The sequence below is a fragment of the Heptranchias perlo genome, chromosome 4 (genome assembly GCF_035084215.1).
Source record: "Heptranchias perlo isolate sHepPer1 chromosome 4, sHepPer1.hap1, whole genome shotgun sequence".
Lineage (NCBI taxonomy): Eukaryota > Metazoa > Chordata > Chondrichthyes > Hexanchiformes > Hexanchidae > Heptranchias > Heptranchias perlo.
In genome coordinates, this window is record NC_090328.1 from 21,594,126 (window position 1) to 21,613,877 (window position 19,752).

Here is a 19,752-nt window from a genome sequence, read left to right on the forward strand (position 1 = left end):
TGCAAGGGTGAGAAAAAAAGAGAATGTCATCCTGAACTGCTGGATATACAGCAGCATTGGCAATGATCTGTGAACAATTCACCCATGTTCACTCTCAACCCGGAAGATGTGTGCTACGGTTGGCCCTGTAGAAAGTAAGGAAAGAAAGTGCCTTAAAAAAGGAACGCTCCCATTTTATGGAAAAGTAACCTCATCCAGCTAAACTCATAGGAAAAGCAGGACTGGCCCTTTGCAATCATGTCCAACTATCTTCCCTGCCCCTGCCATTTGGCTTCCCTGATCTTGAAACATGCAAAGCTACTGTACAAATATGCACAGTTATGCTGCCAATGCATAAAAGCTGTGTGAAGAGGATGCACTATAATTACACCAATATATAAACCAGTTAACCATCTTCAAAACTTTTTTTTTCCAAAAGTTTAGTCCATAAAACAAAATGCTTCTGAAAAATATCAAAATGAGACTTTTGAAAATATTCCAAACAATTATTATGAAAATTTGGAGTGGACATGATTGACTGCTACCCATATTGGATAATCCTGATTTTGTCCCATGGGGTTTTCAATGTGGAAGAAAACAGATTTCATTTTGTTAAACTGCGATAGAACAGTGAGCTCGAGGCAGGACTTTTGAAGCTCGTTGAACATTCTGCAGCTAGAGGTCGCTAGTGTGCTACACAGAAGTTCTGGCAGTATTGAAACAATTGAAACTGATTTGTGGACTTTGTAAGAACATAAGAAATAGGAGCAGGAGTAGGCCAATCGGCCCCTCGAGCCTGCTCCGCCATTCAATAAGATCATGGCTGATCTGATCCTAACCTCAAATCTAAATTCATGTCCAATTTCCTGCCCGCTCCCCGTAACCCCTAATTCCCTTTCTGGAAACTGTCTATTTCTGTTTTAAATTTATTTAATGATGTAGCTTCCACAGCTTCCTGGGGCAGCAAATTCCACAGACCTACTGCCCTCTGAGTGAAGAAGTTTCTCCTCATCTCAGTTTTGAAAGAGCAGCCCCTTATTCTAAGATTATGCCCCCTTGTTGTAGTTTCACCCATCCTTGGGAACATCCTTACCGCATCCACCCGATCAAGCCCCTTCACAATCTTATATGTTTCAATAAGATCGCCTCTCATTCTTCTGAACTCCAATGAGTAGAGTCCCAATCTACTCAACCTCTCCTCATATGTCCGCCTCCTCATCCCCGGGATTAACCGAGTGAACCTTCTTTGTATTGCCTCGAGAGCAAGTATGTCTTTTCTTAAGTATGGACACCAAAACTGTATGCAGTATTCCAGGTGCGGTCTCACCAATACCTTATATAACTGCAGCAATACCTCCCTGTTTTTATATTCTATCCCCCTAGCAATAAAAGCCAACATTCCGTTGGCCTTCTTGATCACCTGCTGCACCTGCATACTAACTTTTTGATTTTCTTGCACTAGGACCCCCAGATCCCTTTGTACTGCAGTACTTTCCAGTTTCACGCCATTAAGATAATAACTTGCTCTCTGATTTTTCCTGCCAAAGTGCATAACCTCACATTTTCCAATATTGTATTGCATCTGCCAAATCTCCGCCCACTCACCCAGCCTGTCTATATCCCCCTGTAGGTTTTTTATGTCCTCCTCACTCTCCACTTTCCCTCCCATCTTTGTATCATCTGCAAACTTTGATATGTTACACTCGGTCCCCTCCTCCAAATCGTTAATATAGATTGTAAAGAGTTGGGGACCCAGCATCGACCCCTGCGGAACACCACTGGCTACAGGTTGCCAGCCCGAGAATGTACCGTTTATCCCAACTCTCTGCTTCCTGTTAGATAACCAATCCTCCAGCCATGCCAGAATATTACCCCCAATCCAGTGATTCTTTATCTTGAGCAATAATCTTTTATGTGGCACCTTGTCGAATGCCTTCTGGAATTCTAAATACACTACGTCCACTGGTTCCCCTTTATCCACCCTGTACGTTATGTCCTCAAAGAACTCAAGCAAATTTGTCAGACATGACTTCCCCTTCGTAAAGCCATGCTGACTTTGTCCTATTAAATTATGTTTATCCAAATGTTCTGCTACTGTCTCCTTAATAATAGACTCCAAAATTTTACCCACCACAGATGTTAGGCTAACTGGTCTATAATTTCCAGCCTTCTGCCTACTACCCTTTTTAAATAAGGGTGTTACATTAGCAGTTTTCCAATCTGCCAGGAGCTTTGCCGAGTCCAGAGAATTTTGGAAAATTATTACCAAAGCATCCACAATCCCTACTGCCACTTCCCTCTAGACCCTAGGATGTAAGCCATCAGGTCCAGGGGATTTATCCGCCTTGAGTCCCATTAATTTACTGAGTACCAATTCCTTAGTGATTTTAATCGTATTTAGCTCCTCCCCCCCCTAGCGCCCCCTGTTTGTCCAGTGTTGGGATATTCTTAGTGTCCTCTACTGTAAAGACTGAAACAAAATATTTGTTCAGCATTTTTGCCATCTCCATGTTTCCCACCATTAATTTCCCGGCCTCATCCTCTAAGGGACCTACGTTTGCCTTAGCCACCCTTTTTCTTTTTATATAACTGTAGAAACTCTTGCTATCTGTTTTTATATTTTTTGCTAATTTATTTTCATAATCTATGGGGGGTTAAATTCGATACGGCAACATTGAATAAAGGTCGCGCACCACTAAATCCCACACCCTCCAATCTGCATGCCAGACCTTACCAATCTGTCGATCTGAGTTTGTACCACCCCTGCGAGAGTGCATGCACCAAGGTTCTCTGCCGATGCACTTGAGGCCTTGGTGCAAGAGGTGTACAGAAGGAGGGACATCCTATATCCGCAGGGTGGGGCAAGACGCCCTCTAGACATATGCTCAAAAGGCAGGGGGAGGCAGCAGGGGATGAAGTCAATGCCAGGCGCGTAGCACCACGAATATGGATGCAGTGCAGGAAGAAGTTCAGTGCTTTGACATAAGTAGTCAAGGTGAGTGAGGTCAACTGTCATGTGGCATCTCCTACCAACTGCACCACTAGCCACATCCACTGCTCCACGTACTACACCCCTCATCACCCACATACCAGCAAACTCTTTCCATCAGTACTCAACTCTTCCAATCAGATGCTTCCTCTCACCCTTACACATTACCACAGTTGCAAGCCGCCCACCCACAACTCACAGGCCACACACACTGGTAGCTATTCTACCATGACAGCCACATCACCCAGACACGCGTCCTGCTTTCTTGCAGGAGAAGGTGGTGCATAACAGGAGGCAACAAGTGGCAGTGGCATTTAGCCCCTCGAGCTTGTTCTGCCATTCAACGAGATCACGGTTGATCTGTGATCTAACTCCATAAACCCACCGTAGCCCCATATCCCTTAATACCCTTGGTTCACAGAAAGCTGTCAATCTCAGATTTAAAATTCACAAGTAAGCTAGCATCAACTGCCATATGCCGAAGAGCGTTCCAAACATCTCCCACCCTTTGCATGTAAAGCATTTCCTAACTTCACTCCTGCATGTCCTGGCCCTAAATGCTAGGTTATGTCTCCTCGTCCTAATATTCAAGTCTAGGAGACCTCCAAAAACAGTTACAAATGCATCAGCAGCCAGAAGCAATAATCCAGCAACTAACCTGTAAATCTCGCATAGTCCCTTTAAAAAGCACTGGTGGGGGGGGTTCCTCCAAGCATTCTAAGATGTGTTCAGATGGTCGTGGTTAAGACTGTGCATTGAGAGAAGCAATAAGTCCCAAAATGGCGTCTATCACTTTAAATCAGCGCTGCACACTGATTGTATGCATTTTCTACTTACTTTATATGCTGCAGGTGTTCGTTATTTGTGCATGCACTACTGCCTTTACCAAGATGGTGTCCAGCGCACGTCACGCTAGAAACGTGCATGCGCAGCCAAGACGCCATCTTGGCACTTTGGGAGGCCGCATGGCGCCGAAGCAACGGGCGCTATACGGCCCAATTTCTAGCCTTATATATTTTGTAATGAATCCTCCCAAAGCATACCTATTTCTCAGATTAATATACTTTATTTACACTGTTAAACACTTGTGTAAGCTATCTATAGTGATTTATCCTGGCAAGTGTGTACTGCACGTGACTGTTTTATGGCAACTGTTGTCATTTTGTGTATTCACTTAAGTACAGGTGGGTATATTTTGGGATTTTGCTGGCCCACCTTTGTCATGTGACTTTATGAATGCTTACAACCAGCCCATTTATTACTGTTTGCTAAAGTGACGTATGTTGTATCATTTAATGGCACTGAGTGGGGTCTGGCAAAACTGTAAATATCTCTTTCATTTTGTAGTGTAAACATTTACATTTATTTTTCAAAAGACTTAACAGCCATGCATGCCATCTTTTCTCAGCTCACTGGCAGAGCAAGAGAGTTAAACTAATCCAGTGAGTTGGTGCGTAGAGCTGTTGTCAAATTGTCTATCAGCACATCTGGATCTCCTCCGATAATTCAGTGAGCTTTATCCAATGGGTGGCAGTGAGCAGCACAGAACAGGAAGGCCCCAGGTTGGATCCCTGGTCTGTGCTGAGCTAGCTGCTTTCAGCCAGAGCCACAGTAAGGTTGTTACAGTTGGCCTCAGCTCCGCTGGATTAAGGAGGGGGGAAAAATAACCAGGGATCCTAGTCCACCTGGTCATTGTGCAGAAAACTCTGCTGTAAGTCAGCGTGTGTGGATGTCGGCGAGTGCAGGATTGGACTCAGCTGTGATGCCCACTACTGTTTTTTTTTTATTCGTTCATGGGATGTGGGCATCGCTGGCAAGGCCAGTATTTATTGCCCATCCCTAATTGCCCTTGAGAAGGTGGTGGTGAGCCGCCATCTTGAACCGCTGCAATCCGTGTGGTGAAGGTTCTCCCACAGTGCTGTTGGGAAGGGAGTTTCAGGATTTTGACCCAGCGACAATGAAGGAACGGCGATATATTTCCGAGTCGGGATGGTGTGTGACTTGAAGGGGAACGTGCAGGTGGTGTTATTCCCATGTGCCTGCTGCCCTTGTCCTTCCAGGTGGTAGAGGTCGCAAGTTTGGGAGGTGCTGTCGAAGAAGCCTTGGCAAGTTGCTGCAATGCATCCTGTGGATGGTACACACTGCAGCCACTGTGTGCTAGTGGTGAAGGGAGTGAATATTTACGGTGGTGGCTGCTTTGTCCTGGATGGTATTGAGCTTCTTGAGTGTTGTTGGAGCTGCACTCATCCAGGCAAGTGGAGAGTATTCCATCACACTCTTGACTTGTGCCTTGTAAATGGTGGAAAGGCTTTGGGGAGTCAGGAGGTGAGTCACTCACCGCAGAATTCCCAGCCTCTGACCTGGTCTTGTAGCCACAGTATTTATGTGGCTGGCGCAGTTAAGTTTCTGGTCAATGGTGACCACCAGGATGTTGATGGTGGGGGATTCGGCGATGGTAATGCCGTTGAATGTCAACGGATTCTCACTCAGAGATGAATAGTAACCCTGCTGGTGAAGTACCAGAGGGTGACTGAAGCCCATGGAACTGTACCTCAGCATTAAGTAAAAACACTTTTAGGACAGAAGGGAAGGAAACTAATGGGAAAAAACACACACAATTTGATTGTGCCAAACTCTCATATTACACTGAAATCCTTCACTTATTTCATTTGGTGAAGGCACAGTGGTTTCTCGCACTGCCCATAAGGGATATTCTGTAATTACACTGAATCAACAACTACTGAAGGCGAAATATATAGATAACCAAGAACGTGCTGTAATCCATTGATCCATTGTTCGCAGAACACTACTGAGGAAAATTAGAGAAGAGACTTAGTTAATTCAAATCCCATCAGTTTCTATTTCCTCAGATGGCCTGTGTAAATGTGCTTTAAGAGTCTCCAGTTAATAATGAAATTCCTGAGTTACATTCCTTAAAGTGATTCATTATTCACTGAGGAAAAAATGCACATTAGTTTGCTGGTAATAGAATTGTACGCTGCCTGGTGACTGATCATGAAATTGTACTTAGCCCTGCTCCCAGTGCACTGGTGGTAGATGCAGAATGTCTTTCTTCCCTGAAGTAAGAATACATCATTCGCAGTCCTTCAGGAACAAAAATGGGAATCCATTTTTAAAGTTTGCGTCAAGAGCTAGGTTCTGATGAAAGACACCAAATACATTCTTTATAATGCTCAATTGTGTTTTACTGGTTTTAAGCTCCCAATTCAATAGGTACACCCAGATAATTTGTTCCCCTTTGAGACAAATTCAACTTGTTTTTTTATTTATTCTCGGGGTGTAGGCATTTATTGGCCGTCCCTTGTTGCCCTGAGAAGGCAGTGGTGAGCCGCCTTCTTGCACCGCTGTGGTCCGTGTGGTGAAGGTGCTCCCACAATGCGGTTAAGTAGGGAGTTCCTGGATTTTGTCGAAACAGCGATGATGTATGTCCAAGTCAGGATGTTGTGTGATTTGGAAGAAATGGCGTTCCCAAGCACTTGTTGCCGTTGTCTCTCTAGGTGGTGGAAATTGTGGATTTAGGAGGTGCTGCTGAAATGGCCTTGGCAAATTGCTGCAGTGCACCCTGTGGATAGTACATACTGCAGCCACGGCACACCAATGGTGGAGGGAGTGGATGTTTAGGCTAGTGGATGAGATGCCGATCAAGTGGACGGTTTGTCCTGGATGATGTCGAGCTTCTTCAGTGTTGTTGCAGCTGCACCTATCCAGGAAACTGGAGGGTATTCCATCAAAACTCCTGACTTGTGCCTTGTAGGTGGTGGAGAGGCTCTGGGGAGTCAGGGAGTGAGCCACTCACTGCAGAATACCCAGCCTCTGACCTACTCTGGTAGCCACGGCATTTATATGGCTGGTCCAGATGAGTTTCTGGTCAATGTTGACCCCCAGGATGTTGATGGCGGGAGACTCGGTGATGGTAATGCCATTGAATGTCGAGAGGTGGTTAGGCTCTCTCTTGTGGGTCATGGTCATTACCTGGCACTTGTGTGGCACAAATGCTACCTGCCAAGTATCGGCCCAAGCCAGGATGTTGCCCATATCTTGTTGCATGCAGGCATGGATTTGCTTCGTTATCTGAGGAATTGTGAATGGAGCTGGACACCATGCATTCATCAACAAACACTTCAGGACCTTATGATGGAGGGAAGGTCATTGATGAAGTAGCTGAAGATAGCTAGGCCTAGGACACTGTCTTGAGGAAGTCCTATAGCGATATCCTGGGGCTGAGATGATTGGCCTCCAACAACCACAACCATCTTTCTTTGTGCCAGGTATGCATCCAGCCACTGGAGATTTTTCCCCTGATCCCCATTGACTTCAGTTTTACTAGGGCTTCTTGGTGCTGCACTCAGTCGCATGCTGTTTTGACATAAAGGTCAGTCAATCTCACCTCACCTCTACAATTCAACTCTTTTGTCCACTTTTGGACTAAGTTGCTGGGCACCTCTTTCAGTGACTTGTTTAAAGTAGGAAAAGGAGATCTGGTCATTGTGATCTCACAGGGATTATGCCGTTGTAAAATCGTGGTCTTTGAATCCAACCGGCACAACTTGCTGTATGTTAGGTAAATTTAGTGCTCCCATGAACGCTGAAAAAGAGCCTGGGTTGGAGATAGGGTAATAACACTCGTATTGATACTCTGACCTGTATTCCCTTTGACTATGGCTCTCCACTGGAAGCATGAGACCATAGTTTATATTACTAATGTGATTATCACTGTGTTTGCAACTCTACACACTACAGATCATGTCATGAATGTAATGACATGATGAAATTGATGCCACTATTGCGTGCTGGTCACTATGCTCTGACGGTGTGCTGACACACAGGCTAGTGCTGTGACATTTTGTACTATGGATTGGTGGGTCATGAGTTCAAGCTTGCTATTCTCCACATGATGAATTCATGGTCACGCTATGCTGTCTGGTAATACACTGAGCAGTGGACAAATGCCTTCCCAATACAATTGCCCTCAATGCTGTCAGAGTAAGGAGGTGAAAAATCAGCCAGGGTTTTGCTCTTGATCACTATCCATTGGTGGAAAGTGCACAGGTGCAGGCATTGGATGAAGACAGTATGGGTTTTACACTGTTGATTAGCCCACCAACAGTCAGACTGTAGGTCCACACGTGAATAATGTCACTTGGGTGAGGCAGCTAGTGCCCACGGAACCATATCTCAGTACAAGTCCACGCTTTCAGGATAGGAGGAAAGAACATTGGAGAGGCAAGAAAGAAGGAAAAGAAAACAAAGTGACAGGTGGGCCCTTCAGTATCTGCTCTTATTATTCCATAGTAAAATTCCTTTTGTGTTACAAAGAATGGGGCAAAGGAAGTGAATAGAGGAACAAAGTAGAGCAAGACAGCCTTGTGTTTATATTGCATAGACTAGGATGTAATGTGGGGTATGCAAATAACCAGTGCTTTTAGACCTGTGACATTCACAGCAGTATAGGACTGAGTAGAATGACACGTGGATGTGATCCTGGCATTTCCAGTCAGTTTACATTCCTCAATTTAACTGGCAAAGAAAGTGATACCTGCCTTCTGTAATTATCTACTGTTGTTTACTTGTTGCCCCACGTTATTTGACAGGTATTCCTACTTGGAAAACTAGGGATAGCAGCCAGGAAAATTCAGGCGCTCCTAAATTTAAATCTCATTGCAGCAAAGCATCATTTCTATCCCCTGAGTTGGGGCTGCCCTTCCTGAGGGTATCTTTAACTGCTGCTCCCCTTCTCCACAAATCCAATAATTCTAAACTATTTAGAAAGCTATTAGCATCGGGTTAGGTTGGGAATAATCGAGCCCAATTTCTGATCGCTATCCAGTGATGTCTGTGGGGGTGGGGGGGTGCAGGGATTGTGCATGTGTGGACATTGGGTGAGGGAAGGACCTGGCTTGGCTTTATGTCTACTGTTTTCAAATAGCTTGGCAACAGTCATGGTCAAGGCTCATGAATAATGGCCATTTGGAAGAAATACCAGTGCCTTTTGAGCTGTACTTAACCAAGGAATTCATTACTTCAGGAGAGGAGAAAAATTGGTGGGAAAGAAGAAATTAAAAAATACTCTTTTAAAAACAAAAGCATCACATCTGAAACTTCATCCACTCTGAACTTTGTGACATCGCCACTTGCGCCACTTAGGTTCAACTTTGGAAAATGCGTGAGAGGAAGGAATGAGGGAAGATTCTGATTTGGCCTGTTTGACCATGACATCCTCAATTTGGCCCCCTGCCCTACTTTTCTCCCCCTACCCCAATTTTCCTTGTAATTGGAGCTAGTACTATTTTTGACATATCTGTGACTCAGCAGCAATACATGTTATGATGAGTCGTCCGGCAGCATTGTTGTTACTGCTGTTGCCATGGGTCGATACCTCGTTAATAACAGCTCAAAGTCAAGCTGCGCACTTATATTACCATGGGGCTCGATAAACTTGAGAGTCTTTTGCTGTTATGTTTATTTTGAAGGTGACTTTAGTCTCCTTGGGTTGATGTAATTGATGTACCTGTCTTGTGCTGGACAGAGTGTGCTTCCCACCTCTTCCCTCCCCCCACCCCCCTCCTCTAAATATCACGGCATCTCTGCTCTGTACATAAACACATATACTAATACAAACTATGATGTATTACATCATCTGTGTACATATGCATCTATACTAGTGGTAATGGTGCAGGCACAATCTTTAGGGCAAGCTGAAGCTTTCAGGGAATGCAGCTTGTATTACCACAAAATCAATGGAATGAAAATCGGGCAGGTTCTATAAAGGGTGGGTGATCCACTCTGCCAGATTACCACCCAGTTGGTTAAGATTAAAATCTACCCCAGTATCTCTGAAGTCCACAATCACTTCACATTACAAAATCTCATTTCCAACTACTGATCTTTAAAGTCCAGCATTGGAAATTGATTTTCAGGAATAATCCTTGTCTTTTCTAATGCTCAAGAGTGTAAAGAAGGTGTTATGGAGGTTATGACTTTGGGGTAGAATATCCGTGGAGGTTCTCCCAATCTTCCGCTGTAAACACGGTTTCTGCCAGCGTTATGGTGAGAGATTGGGAGAACCCCCTTGGAAATTCTACCCCTTCATGAAAAACAAACTGGAGATGTGGCCTTAAATCCAGCTTTGCCTTTTGAGCTTCCCTATCTTAGAAAGGGACAATTTTCCAGCACAGAGCCCTGCTTATTAGGAACACATCAGGAAATTACGGACACGGTCCCCACAATTTCACATCCATATATTTAAACAGAATGAGACCTAATATCACAAGCAGAGTTTGCTTTTTCCCGTTTGATCCAGGTCAGGGAAGGGGGTGAGGAAATGTCAACATTAAAGTCAGCAGCATCCTGGAAGGTGTAGTTTTCACTGGAATGAAGCAAGTGTCAGGTTGGTTTTAATAAGCTTGGTTGCTAACCATTTGAGGTGGTGATCACCCAGGAAAACTTGATTCGTCTTCTCGATTTTCTTATTTTACTTTCCCACAGCCACACCTCATGTGAGGCAGCTACCTCCAACCAGCAAGTTGTGGTGATGCTCTGTTTGCAGTAATAGAAGCTATGACTGTCTTCCTCTCCATCATGTTGGAGAATTCTGGTGCCATGGGATGCTCTTCCTTATGATGTGGTTAATGGTGGACTAACGTTTGACTACCAACAACGGTAGCCGGTCATCAATTACTCAAGTCTTTAATCATCTGGTTGGCAGTCATTCCACCTTGTATGGACTACCCCTTAATGCCCTTAATGGCACATACCGCCCACTTTCTATGTAACGATTTTCTTACTACTTATTTTAACAGTGACTGTTATACATTTTTAAAATCTAGCGGGCTGCTGCTTAGTAGAACTTACGAGCAAAGTTACAAATTCCGTTAAAAAATTACTTTCATTGTTTATTTTGCAGTGTTCTCAGGATCTTCATCGAGCACCAAGTATGACCCTGATATCCTTAAGGCAGAAATATCAACCACAAAAGTCCGGGTAAGAATAACAGATGCTGAAGGAATTTGATTCAGAGGTTTCACTAAGAAGTTGTTAGGTGGCCATTTCAAACCTTGTTTTTTTAATTATTTTGGTAGACAGATTATAGGCGCGGGTCCAAAAATGTTTAAGCGTTTCACTTTGGCCTCTTGACTTTCAGTGAAACCTGAGATATTTCATAGAATCTCTGAACACTTCTCACCTGTTCCCCAAAAGGTTTAAATTCTCCCAGGAGAAAATGTTACTGATGAGATCCACATGTGACATTTACCTGATAGGGACTTTGTACTGTTTTGAGTAGATTGGCATTAACATGGGCAGAGATGTGATTAAAGCAAGGGTACTAGCCAGCTGCTTCAATCACCTAGAGGTAGACATGCTCATTTGTACAACATAGCCATGCTACATTTTGAGCTGAACCACCTATACAGACTGGGAATTACTGTGAATGATGTTATCGTACAAACATTTAACATGCTTGACTTCAAAATTCCCCTCTCCTAATTAGTGGAGGTGTCAACCCATTTAAAACAAGTGGGCTAACATCTCCTTTAAAAGAAAAAAATGAACTTACACATCGGGTCAAGTTATAAGGGTGAATTCAGCAATTCTGCACTCCCAACAAGTAGCCACGATTTAAGGGAACACAGATCGGAAATAGAGATACAGCATTATAGCCCCGATTCTCTGACCCAATCTCCCTTCAAGTGCGGCCTGCTGCTAGGGGGTCACTGAATTTATCCTTAACATATATTCCGTTCACATGAATGTGTAGATGATACACATTGATACACTGAGTTTGTTGGATGAGTTGTGCGTGCTGGTGGGGAGAAAGTATTTTGTTTGCTGCAACCTACTGGACTTTTGGGAGCAGGGATATCTTGAGTTGGGCTGTTGCCCCTTTCAGTGCCTAAGAAGGAATGCTGCTCTTGTTCATAGCAGTGTTGGAGTGGTCATGAAATGGGGGTAGTGATTATGGGCTTCCAGGAGGATGCCAAGATTGCCTGGCACATTCTGTTTTTTTCCAACCAAAAGATTTGTTTCTTTCAATCTGTTTCTCCACAGGTAAACAAGCTGAAGAGAGAACTTTCCCAGATGAAACAAGAACTGCTGTACAAAGAGCAAGGGTTTGAAACTCTACAGGAGTAAGTTTCTCATGTCAGGCTTAAAGCAATTTATAAATGCCTTAAAACTGCTTTACTCGATATGCAATTTGAACTGGGCCTCAATTAAGGTAAATATAACAACAAAAAATCTCGAGGCTGATGTGCTAAATGCACTGTGGGGCAGAACTGTACAATTTGGTTCACATGCAGCATTCCCCACTTGACAAGTTTCCAATGGGAGGGGAGGCTAAATACTTTCCACAGGGCAATCACTTATAAAGAAATATCATTTGAGGCGTAGGAGGAGGTTGCCTGCCCACTCTCGTCTGAAGAATAAAGGAAACTAAAAATGGAGAGATCTAAAAATGAGGAAAAGTTACTTTAAAATGGAGTGCTAAGAAATTTTTAAAAATACTTCTTGTATTCTTTAAAGGCCAGCAAACCAAAAACTAACTTTTTTAATTTTTTGCTTGTTTTATATGTTCTTTTAAAAGAATTCTGTCTTTCCTAGACCAATGACATCACATTTCATGATAAACAGGCATCATATTTGACCCCTATAGATCCAATTGTCTAACTGATGAAAACTTACAACATCTCAAAGTGCTTCATATATTGCAAATTTGAACTTAAATTACACTGAAGTGCAATGATTGTCATTACCTTTGTCAGCTTCCAGGGGTTAGCTATCAGTTTATGTCGCTACTTTTTCTTTAATGATTGAAAATGTTGAGCTTTGTACGTTGAAACAAACACAAGAATTAAGCTGGGCTCAATGTATCGTCTGACAGTGAGGTTCCTACAGAAAATGCATCCCTGCAACATATATCCCATAGGAGCATCAGTGCTCCTGGTGCATCTTTGCATCATATGTGCATCATGGTTTCATTGGGATGCTGGTGAGGAAGTGGCTTCACCCAGTTAAAGTGGGTTAAAATAACTAATTTGTATCTTTGATTGATATTGTAACCGGGAATAAAAAAGGTGCACTTAGGATTTATTATCCATTTGGGGTCAGGAGGATGTGGTAAGGACAATTTCAAAAAAATTAAATTGAGTTGCTGGGGTTAAAAAAAGAACTCGCATTTATGGAGCACCTTATTACATCTCTCAGAAACATCCCAAAACACTTCACATACAATGAATTACTTTGAAGAGCAGTCATTGTTGTCAGCCAAGATCCCACTAGCAGCAATGAAATGAATAACCAGGTAATCTCTTTTTGAGGGTGCTGGTTGAGGGAAAATTGCTGGCCACAACACCAGGAAAATTCCCCTCTCCAAGTATTGCTGCATGACCTTTAACATCCACCAGAAATGCGGTTTCGTTGACTCACTGCAGCAGCTGTTGTAAAACAAAGTTCTTAAAGTCAACCAGCATTTGATTTTACCCTTCGAACACATTTAAAAAATCCCCCTTTTCCGTGCACCTTTTATTTGGTTACGCCTCTTATCTCCAGACTTCCTCATAAAACTGTCAATGCCAGTGTGTGATTAACTAACCTAAAATGCACTAATATAGGATGGCACTGGTCCGGCCAGTTTTGCTTCTTCCACCCTGCATTCCTCCGAAATGTGCAACCCAGCTAAACAAGTGCGCCCAAATTCTGATATCAGTCAAGGTTCAAATTCAAATTTGGAATTCCACCGAAGTGACCAAGCACTATGTAGTAAATAACTTTTGCTTTGTTTTATTGCTGGGGGGAGGAGAAAGAGAAAATTGGCATTAAGAATGAAGTACCATAATAGAACTGATAAGATTATGTATGAACTGGTTAAAGTTTAGTCAGGCAGATTGACTTTATTATATCTCTTTAACAATGCAGCATTGTTAGAAATGGTTTGCATGTTGGCAATTTGGATTGGAATCCAAAATATGTTTGGGTAATTGTCAACAAAATACCACAGGGAAACAATGGGCAGCTGTGTGGGACAATTTGAAAGGTTGGGTTTTGGTTTTGCACTACACCTAATGCCATTGAAAGCTATTGCAAACAATCACAAAGCCTCCTCGCATCAGCGTCCACTGACTTCATGCTCTGAATGTCACAGATGTATTTTTAATTTTACCAGACAAATAGGGTTTGAACATTCCTTCTGTAAGAATGCTCAGACAGTACAAGCCTTCTGGTGGGAAGTTCTCCATCTGTTAGGAACGTAGGATTTGCTAGACAAAAAACACCGAAGTCCATATAGTTCACCTTCTACCATCTTGGTAGTTGCATGTTGCAATGATAATGGAGTTGTTGACTAATCATGGCAGTTAATCTCTATGAATTTGTCTACAGCCGACCCAGACATGAGGCGAGGAAACTCTCATTGGTGGAAAGCTTTGGAAACCATAGGTCCAAAGTCACCTGTTCCTCCCAAGCATGTCACACTTACCATATGTCACGTCTCAAATTATTCATATACTATATCCCAAAATATTATTTTTCTGATCTGCATTTGAATGAATTAATACTGTCTGTTTCCACTATCTCCATGGGAGCTTGTTCCATAGATTTACCACTCGCTCACTGAAATAATGGCCTCGATTTTAGCCCCCACACAACGGGCGGGAGAAGGGGTTAAAAGGTGAAATGCACGTAATGTGACCCCAACCCGCTGCGTACGTGCTTACGGCAGCGGATATCGGGGTATCTGAGCGTCCCACTGTGGAGAGGCAGGATGCTTATTAACATATTTAAATCGGGCTCCCACAGTGCAATTGGGAGCCCAATTCGAAATTAACTGCTGCTGCACGAGTTTCCCAGGGGTCGGGAAACTTGGCAGTGAAACAGAGGCTGGAGCTGCCGGCTCCAAAAGGTAAGTGGCTGTTTCAGCACTCCTTGTGGGCCAGGAGGAGCAGGAGTGCTTCTCCCCAGGCCCCTCAAGGAAGCTTTCGGCCTTCCCCAAACCTCCCATAATCCAATCCTCCATCTCCATAATCATTCAGGTCGCCCTCTTTTGTACCCTTAACAATTGCTGCCATAGCCTTTTCATACTGCGGTGAGTATTGAGCACAGCATGTGCAGCAACCAAGTCACAGTCGAAATGAACTTTCCCTGTAAGTGGAAACAAGCTGCCCATTGGAGGGCCATTGCTGTCGCAGGGGTAAGTGGTGCACAGGGACTCTCAGCTTCTGGAACAGCTTGCTCTCAGTACATCCCTGCCCAGTACCGCTCATTGTTCCCCTCACCCCTCTAATCCTAAAGGTGGTGACTCAGACTTGGGTACAGTTGCATGGGAACTGGGTGCTTTGTATTTCAACCAACTGGCCTTTCTTCATATATAATCCTGGATGCTGAATGTTATTTGACCCCAATAGCTGAGTCCAATTCTATCTTCACCTGTCTTCCATATATCGCACTCCCAACAGAGGTCACTGTATAGTGGTCAGGAACAGTAGCTCTGACCCTAATTTCCCCCCACCCCCCACCCTGATGACGCTGAAGTCAATTGTAATGGTATTGCCAGTGTGAACCAGCAATCGAACCTTCCTGATCTGCTATTGCTCAGTTCTACACCACGTGGTCTTCTTCATCGATACTTTAGGGAGCTCAATGTGAACACAATCATTATCTTTTATTATTAGAGAAAAGTTAAAATGTTAAAAAAGGCTAGAAGTGGCAGATATAGTTAGCGATATAAGGAAGTCATTGCATCACCAAAAGTATTATTATACCCCTCTGTGTTTATAAATGAGCCAAATTTCCTTCCGTAATGCTGTAGCTTGACAACACAGGCCCTTTCACTGTACGTCAGGTAAATGATCTTTGTTTTTGTATTAGCCAAGTGTTATAGATATACAGAGCGTTTTCACTGAGGATTGAACAGGCTGCAAAACAAACCTGTGGAATGCAAGGGCTCAACCTACTTAACACCGTAGTACGATTACAGGCCAGCGGAGGAACTCGCTGACTCAGGTTTATGAGCCAGAAGCTAAATTGCTCTGAATGCTGCTTCAGTAGGAAAGAAAGAAAGACTTGCATTTACATTGCCTTATTATATTCCTCAGAGACATCTCAAAGTGCTTCACACACTATGAATTACTTTGAAGTGCAGTGACTGTTTATGAGGTGGGCCTGATGAGCCATGTTAGCACCGCACCTCAGGAAGGATATATTGGCCTTGGAGGAGGTGCAGCACAGAATGATACCGGGGCTAAAAGGGTTAAATTATGAGGACAGTTTGCATAGACCAGGCTTGTATTCCCTTGAGTATAGATGATTAAGGGGTGATATAATTGAGGTGTTTAAGATGATTAAAGGATTGATAGGGTAGATAGAGAGAAACTATTTCCTCTGGTGGGAGAGCCCAGAACAAGGGGGCATAACCTTAAAATTAGAGCTAGGCCGTTCAGGGGTGATGTCAGGAAGCTGATTGATAGATTTTTGTTAGCAAGGGTATTAAGGGTAAATAGAGTTAAGATACAGATCAGCCATGATCCAATTGAATGGCAGAACAGGCTCGAGGGGCTGAATGGCCTACTCCTGTTCCTATGTTCCTTGACCATAATCAGTGTCAATCCCAGAAATAATAAGAAATGTGATGAAGCTTGTAGGTTTCTCTTCTGCTGTGCCATTTGTTTGATTTTTTTGCGAACTTCCAGAAAGCAAGGGTTAATGAAATGGCAGGGCTGTCTGTCAGCAAATAACTGCAACATGCATTTTGCTACCCCAGAGAGCACCTGTACTTTAAATATGCTCCTTCATTAGACCATTGCAGCAATCAAGAAATATTAATCACCGCACCAACATTTGGCAAAATGTTGTGAAATTTTATTAATTCCTACATATAGCCATTTAAAAAAATATCTTATGTGATTGAACCTCATTTTGTAATCACACTAATCTGAAGGAAGTGTTCAGCTCACTCCAAACCAGCAAAACATTTAACAGTTGCTTCAAAAAGCAACAAGCATTTTCATAATGAAATCTCCAAAGTAAGTGAATCCTGAATAATTCTCAGAGAAGGTTTCTATTGTATTCAAGTAGCACCCTGTTATTGTCATTTCGCAGTTATTGTGAGCTTGGCCTATTTTGAAAATTGGCAATAAAAGTGATTCACTGCAGTAAAGAAATCTATAAACACATTTTCGTGTTTATTCACTCACAATGTCCCCTTAAACAAAGAAGAAAGCTTTCTTTGATATTTATTAGGGTTTGACTATCACAGTGTGCAATGTTTGGCACTGATTAAAGCTTTCACACTAGAAGATAGATTCACCGATCTCACGCTCCCAGTGGGGAGCCATGCTCAAAAGGTTTACGGGTCAGAGATAGGGTTACAATATTGTAGCCTCGATTCTCCATCCTGTGCTCCCTTCCAGTGCAGCTCCCTACAGGGAGCATGGGATCAATGAATTTATCCATAAATTCCTGCTTAGAATCATAGGATTATAGAATGGTTACAGCACAGAGGAAGGTCATTCGGCCCATCGAGCCTGTGCCGGCTCTTTGTAAGAGTAATCCAGTTAGTTCCATTCCCCCGCTCTTTCCCCGTAGCCCTGCAAATTTTTTCCCTTCAAGTATATATCCAATTCCTTTCTGAAAGCCACGATTAAACCTGCTTCCACCACCCCTTCAGGCAGCGCATTCCAGATCATAACTACTCGCTGTGTAAAAGAGTTTTTCCTCATGTCACCTTTGGTTCTTTTGCCAATCACCTTAAATCTATGTTCTCTGGTTCTTGATCCTTCCGCCAATGGGAACAGTTTCTCTTTATTTACTTTATCTAAACCCTTCATGATTTTCAATACTTCTATCAAATCTTCTCTCAACCTTCTCTGCTCTAAGGAGAACAACCCCAGCTTCTCCAGTCTATCCACGTAACTGAAGTCTCTCATCCCTGGAACCATTCTCGTAAATCCTTTCTGCACCCTCTCTCAGCCCTTCACATCCTTCCTAAAGAGTGGTGCCCAGAATTGGACACAACACTCCAGTTGCGGCCGAACAAGTGTTTTATAATTCCAGTGTCATTAATACATATCAAAAAAGCAGCGGTCCTAACACCGACCCCAGGGGAACACCACTGTGAACCTTCCTCCAGTCCGAAAAACAACCATTCGCCACTACACTCTGTTTCCTGTCACTTAGCCAATTTCGTATCCATGCTGCCACTGCCCCTTTTATTCCATGGGCTTCAATTTTGCTGACAAGCCTATTATGTGGCACTTTATCAAACGCCTTTTGAAAGTCCATATACGCAACATCAACTGCATTGCCCTCATCAACCCTTTCTCAAAAAACTCAATCAAGTTAGTTAAACATGATTTGCCTTGAACAAATCCATGCTGGCTTTCCTTTATTAATCCACACTTGTCTAAGTGACTATTAACTTTGATGTGGAGATGCCGGTGATGGACTGGGGTTGACAATTGTAAACAATTTTACAACACCAATTGCTGGACTATAACTTGGTGTTGTAAAATTGTTTACAACTATTAACTTTGTCCTGGATTATCATTTCTAAAAGCTTCCCCACCACTGAGGTTAAACTGACTGGCCTGTAGTTGCTGGGTTTATCCATATACCCTTTTTTGAACAAGGGTACAACATTTGCAATTCTCCAGTCCTCTGGCACCACCTCCATATTTAAGGAGGATTGGAAGATCATGGCTGGAGCTCTGCAATTTCCACCCTTACTTCCCTCAGCAACCTAGGATGCATCTACGTTAAGCACAGCCAGCCTTTCTAGTACCTGATGTATATCAATTTTTAGCCCATCCAGTTTCTCATCTACCTCCTCTTTTACTGTGACTTTGGCTGCATCTTCTTCCTTGGTAAAGATAGATGCAGAGTACTCATTTAGTACCTCAGCCATGCCCTCTGCCTCCATGCGTAGATCTCTTAATCGGCCCACCCCTCCTCTTACTATTACTATTTATATATGTTATTTATATTCCTATAGAAGACTTTTGGATTCCCTTTTATGTTAATTGCCAGTCTATTCTCATAATCTCTCTTTGCCCCTCTTATTTTCTTTTTACTTCTCCTCTGTACTTTCTATATTCAACCTGGTTCTCACTTGTATTATCAACCTGACATCTGTCATACGCCCCCTTTTTCTGCTTCACCTTTCTATCTCTTTCGTTATCCAGGGAGCTCTGTCTTTGGTTGCCCTATCTTCACCCTTGTGGGAATGTACCTCGACTATACCAACCGTCTCCTCTTTCAAGGCCGCCCATTGTTCAGTTATAGTTTTGCCTGCCAATCTTTGATTCCAATTTACCTGGGCCAGATCCGTTCTCAACCCACTGAAATTGGCCCTCCTCCAATTAAGTATTTTTACTCTAGATTGTTCCTTGTCCTTTTCCATAACTAATCTAAACCTTATGATACTATGATCACTGTTCCCTAACTGTTCCCCCACTGACACTTGCTCCACTTGACCCACCTCATTCCCCAGAACCAAATCCAGCAATGCCTCCTTCCTCATTGGGCTGGAAACATACTGATCAAGAAAGTTCTCCTGAACACACTTCAGAAATTCCTCCCCCTCTTTGCCCTTTATTATCCCAGTCTATATTAGAATGATTGAAGTCCCCCATTATCACTACTCTATAGTTCTTGCACCTCTCTGTAATTTCCCTGCAAATTTGCTCCTCTACATCTTTCCCACTAGTTGGTGGCCTATAGAATACACCAGTAGTGTAATGGCACCTCTATTGTTTCTTAACTCTAACCAAACAAAT

At 43.1% G+C, this 19,752-nt stretch overlaps 1 protein-coding gene across 3 annotated transcripts in view; it reads left to right on the forward strand.

Annotated features, from left to right (window-relative positions):
* Positions 1 to 19,752, forward strand: part of LOC137320758 (protein WWC2-like) — a 215,038-nt gene that overhangs the window by 119,207 nt on the left and 76,079 nt on the right. For all 3 annotated transcript variants that reach the window (XM_067982539.1, XM_067982540.1, XM_067982541.1), the window contains 2 exons: positions 10,893 to 10,969; positions 12,035 to 12,114. In XM_067982539.1, the coding sequence (XP_067838640.1) occupies positions 10,893 to 10,969; positions 12,035 to 12,114 (157 nt within the window). The remainder of the gene's footprint in view (positions 1 to 10,892; positions 10,970 to 12,034; positions 12,115 to 19,752) is intronic.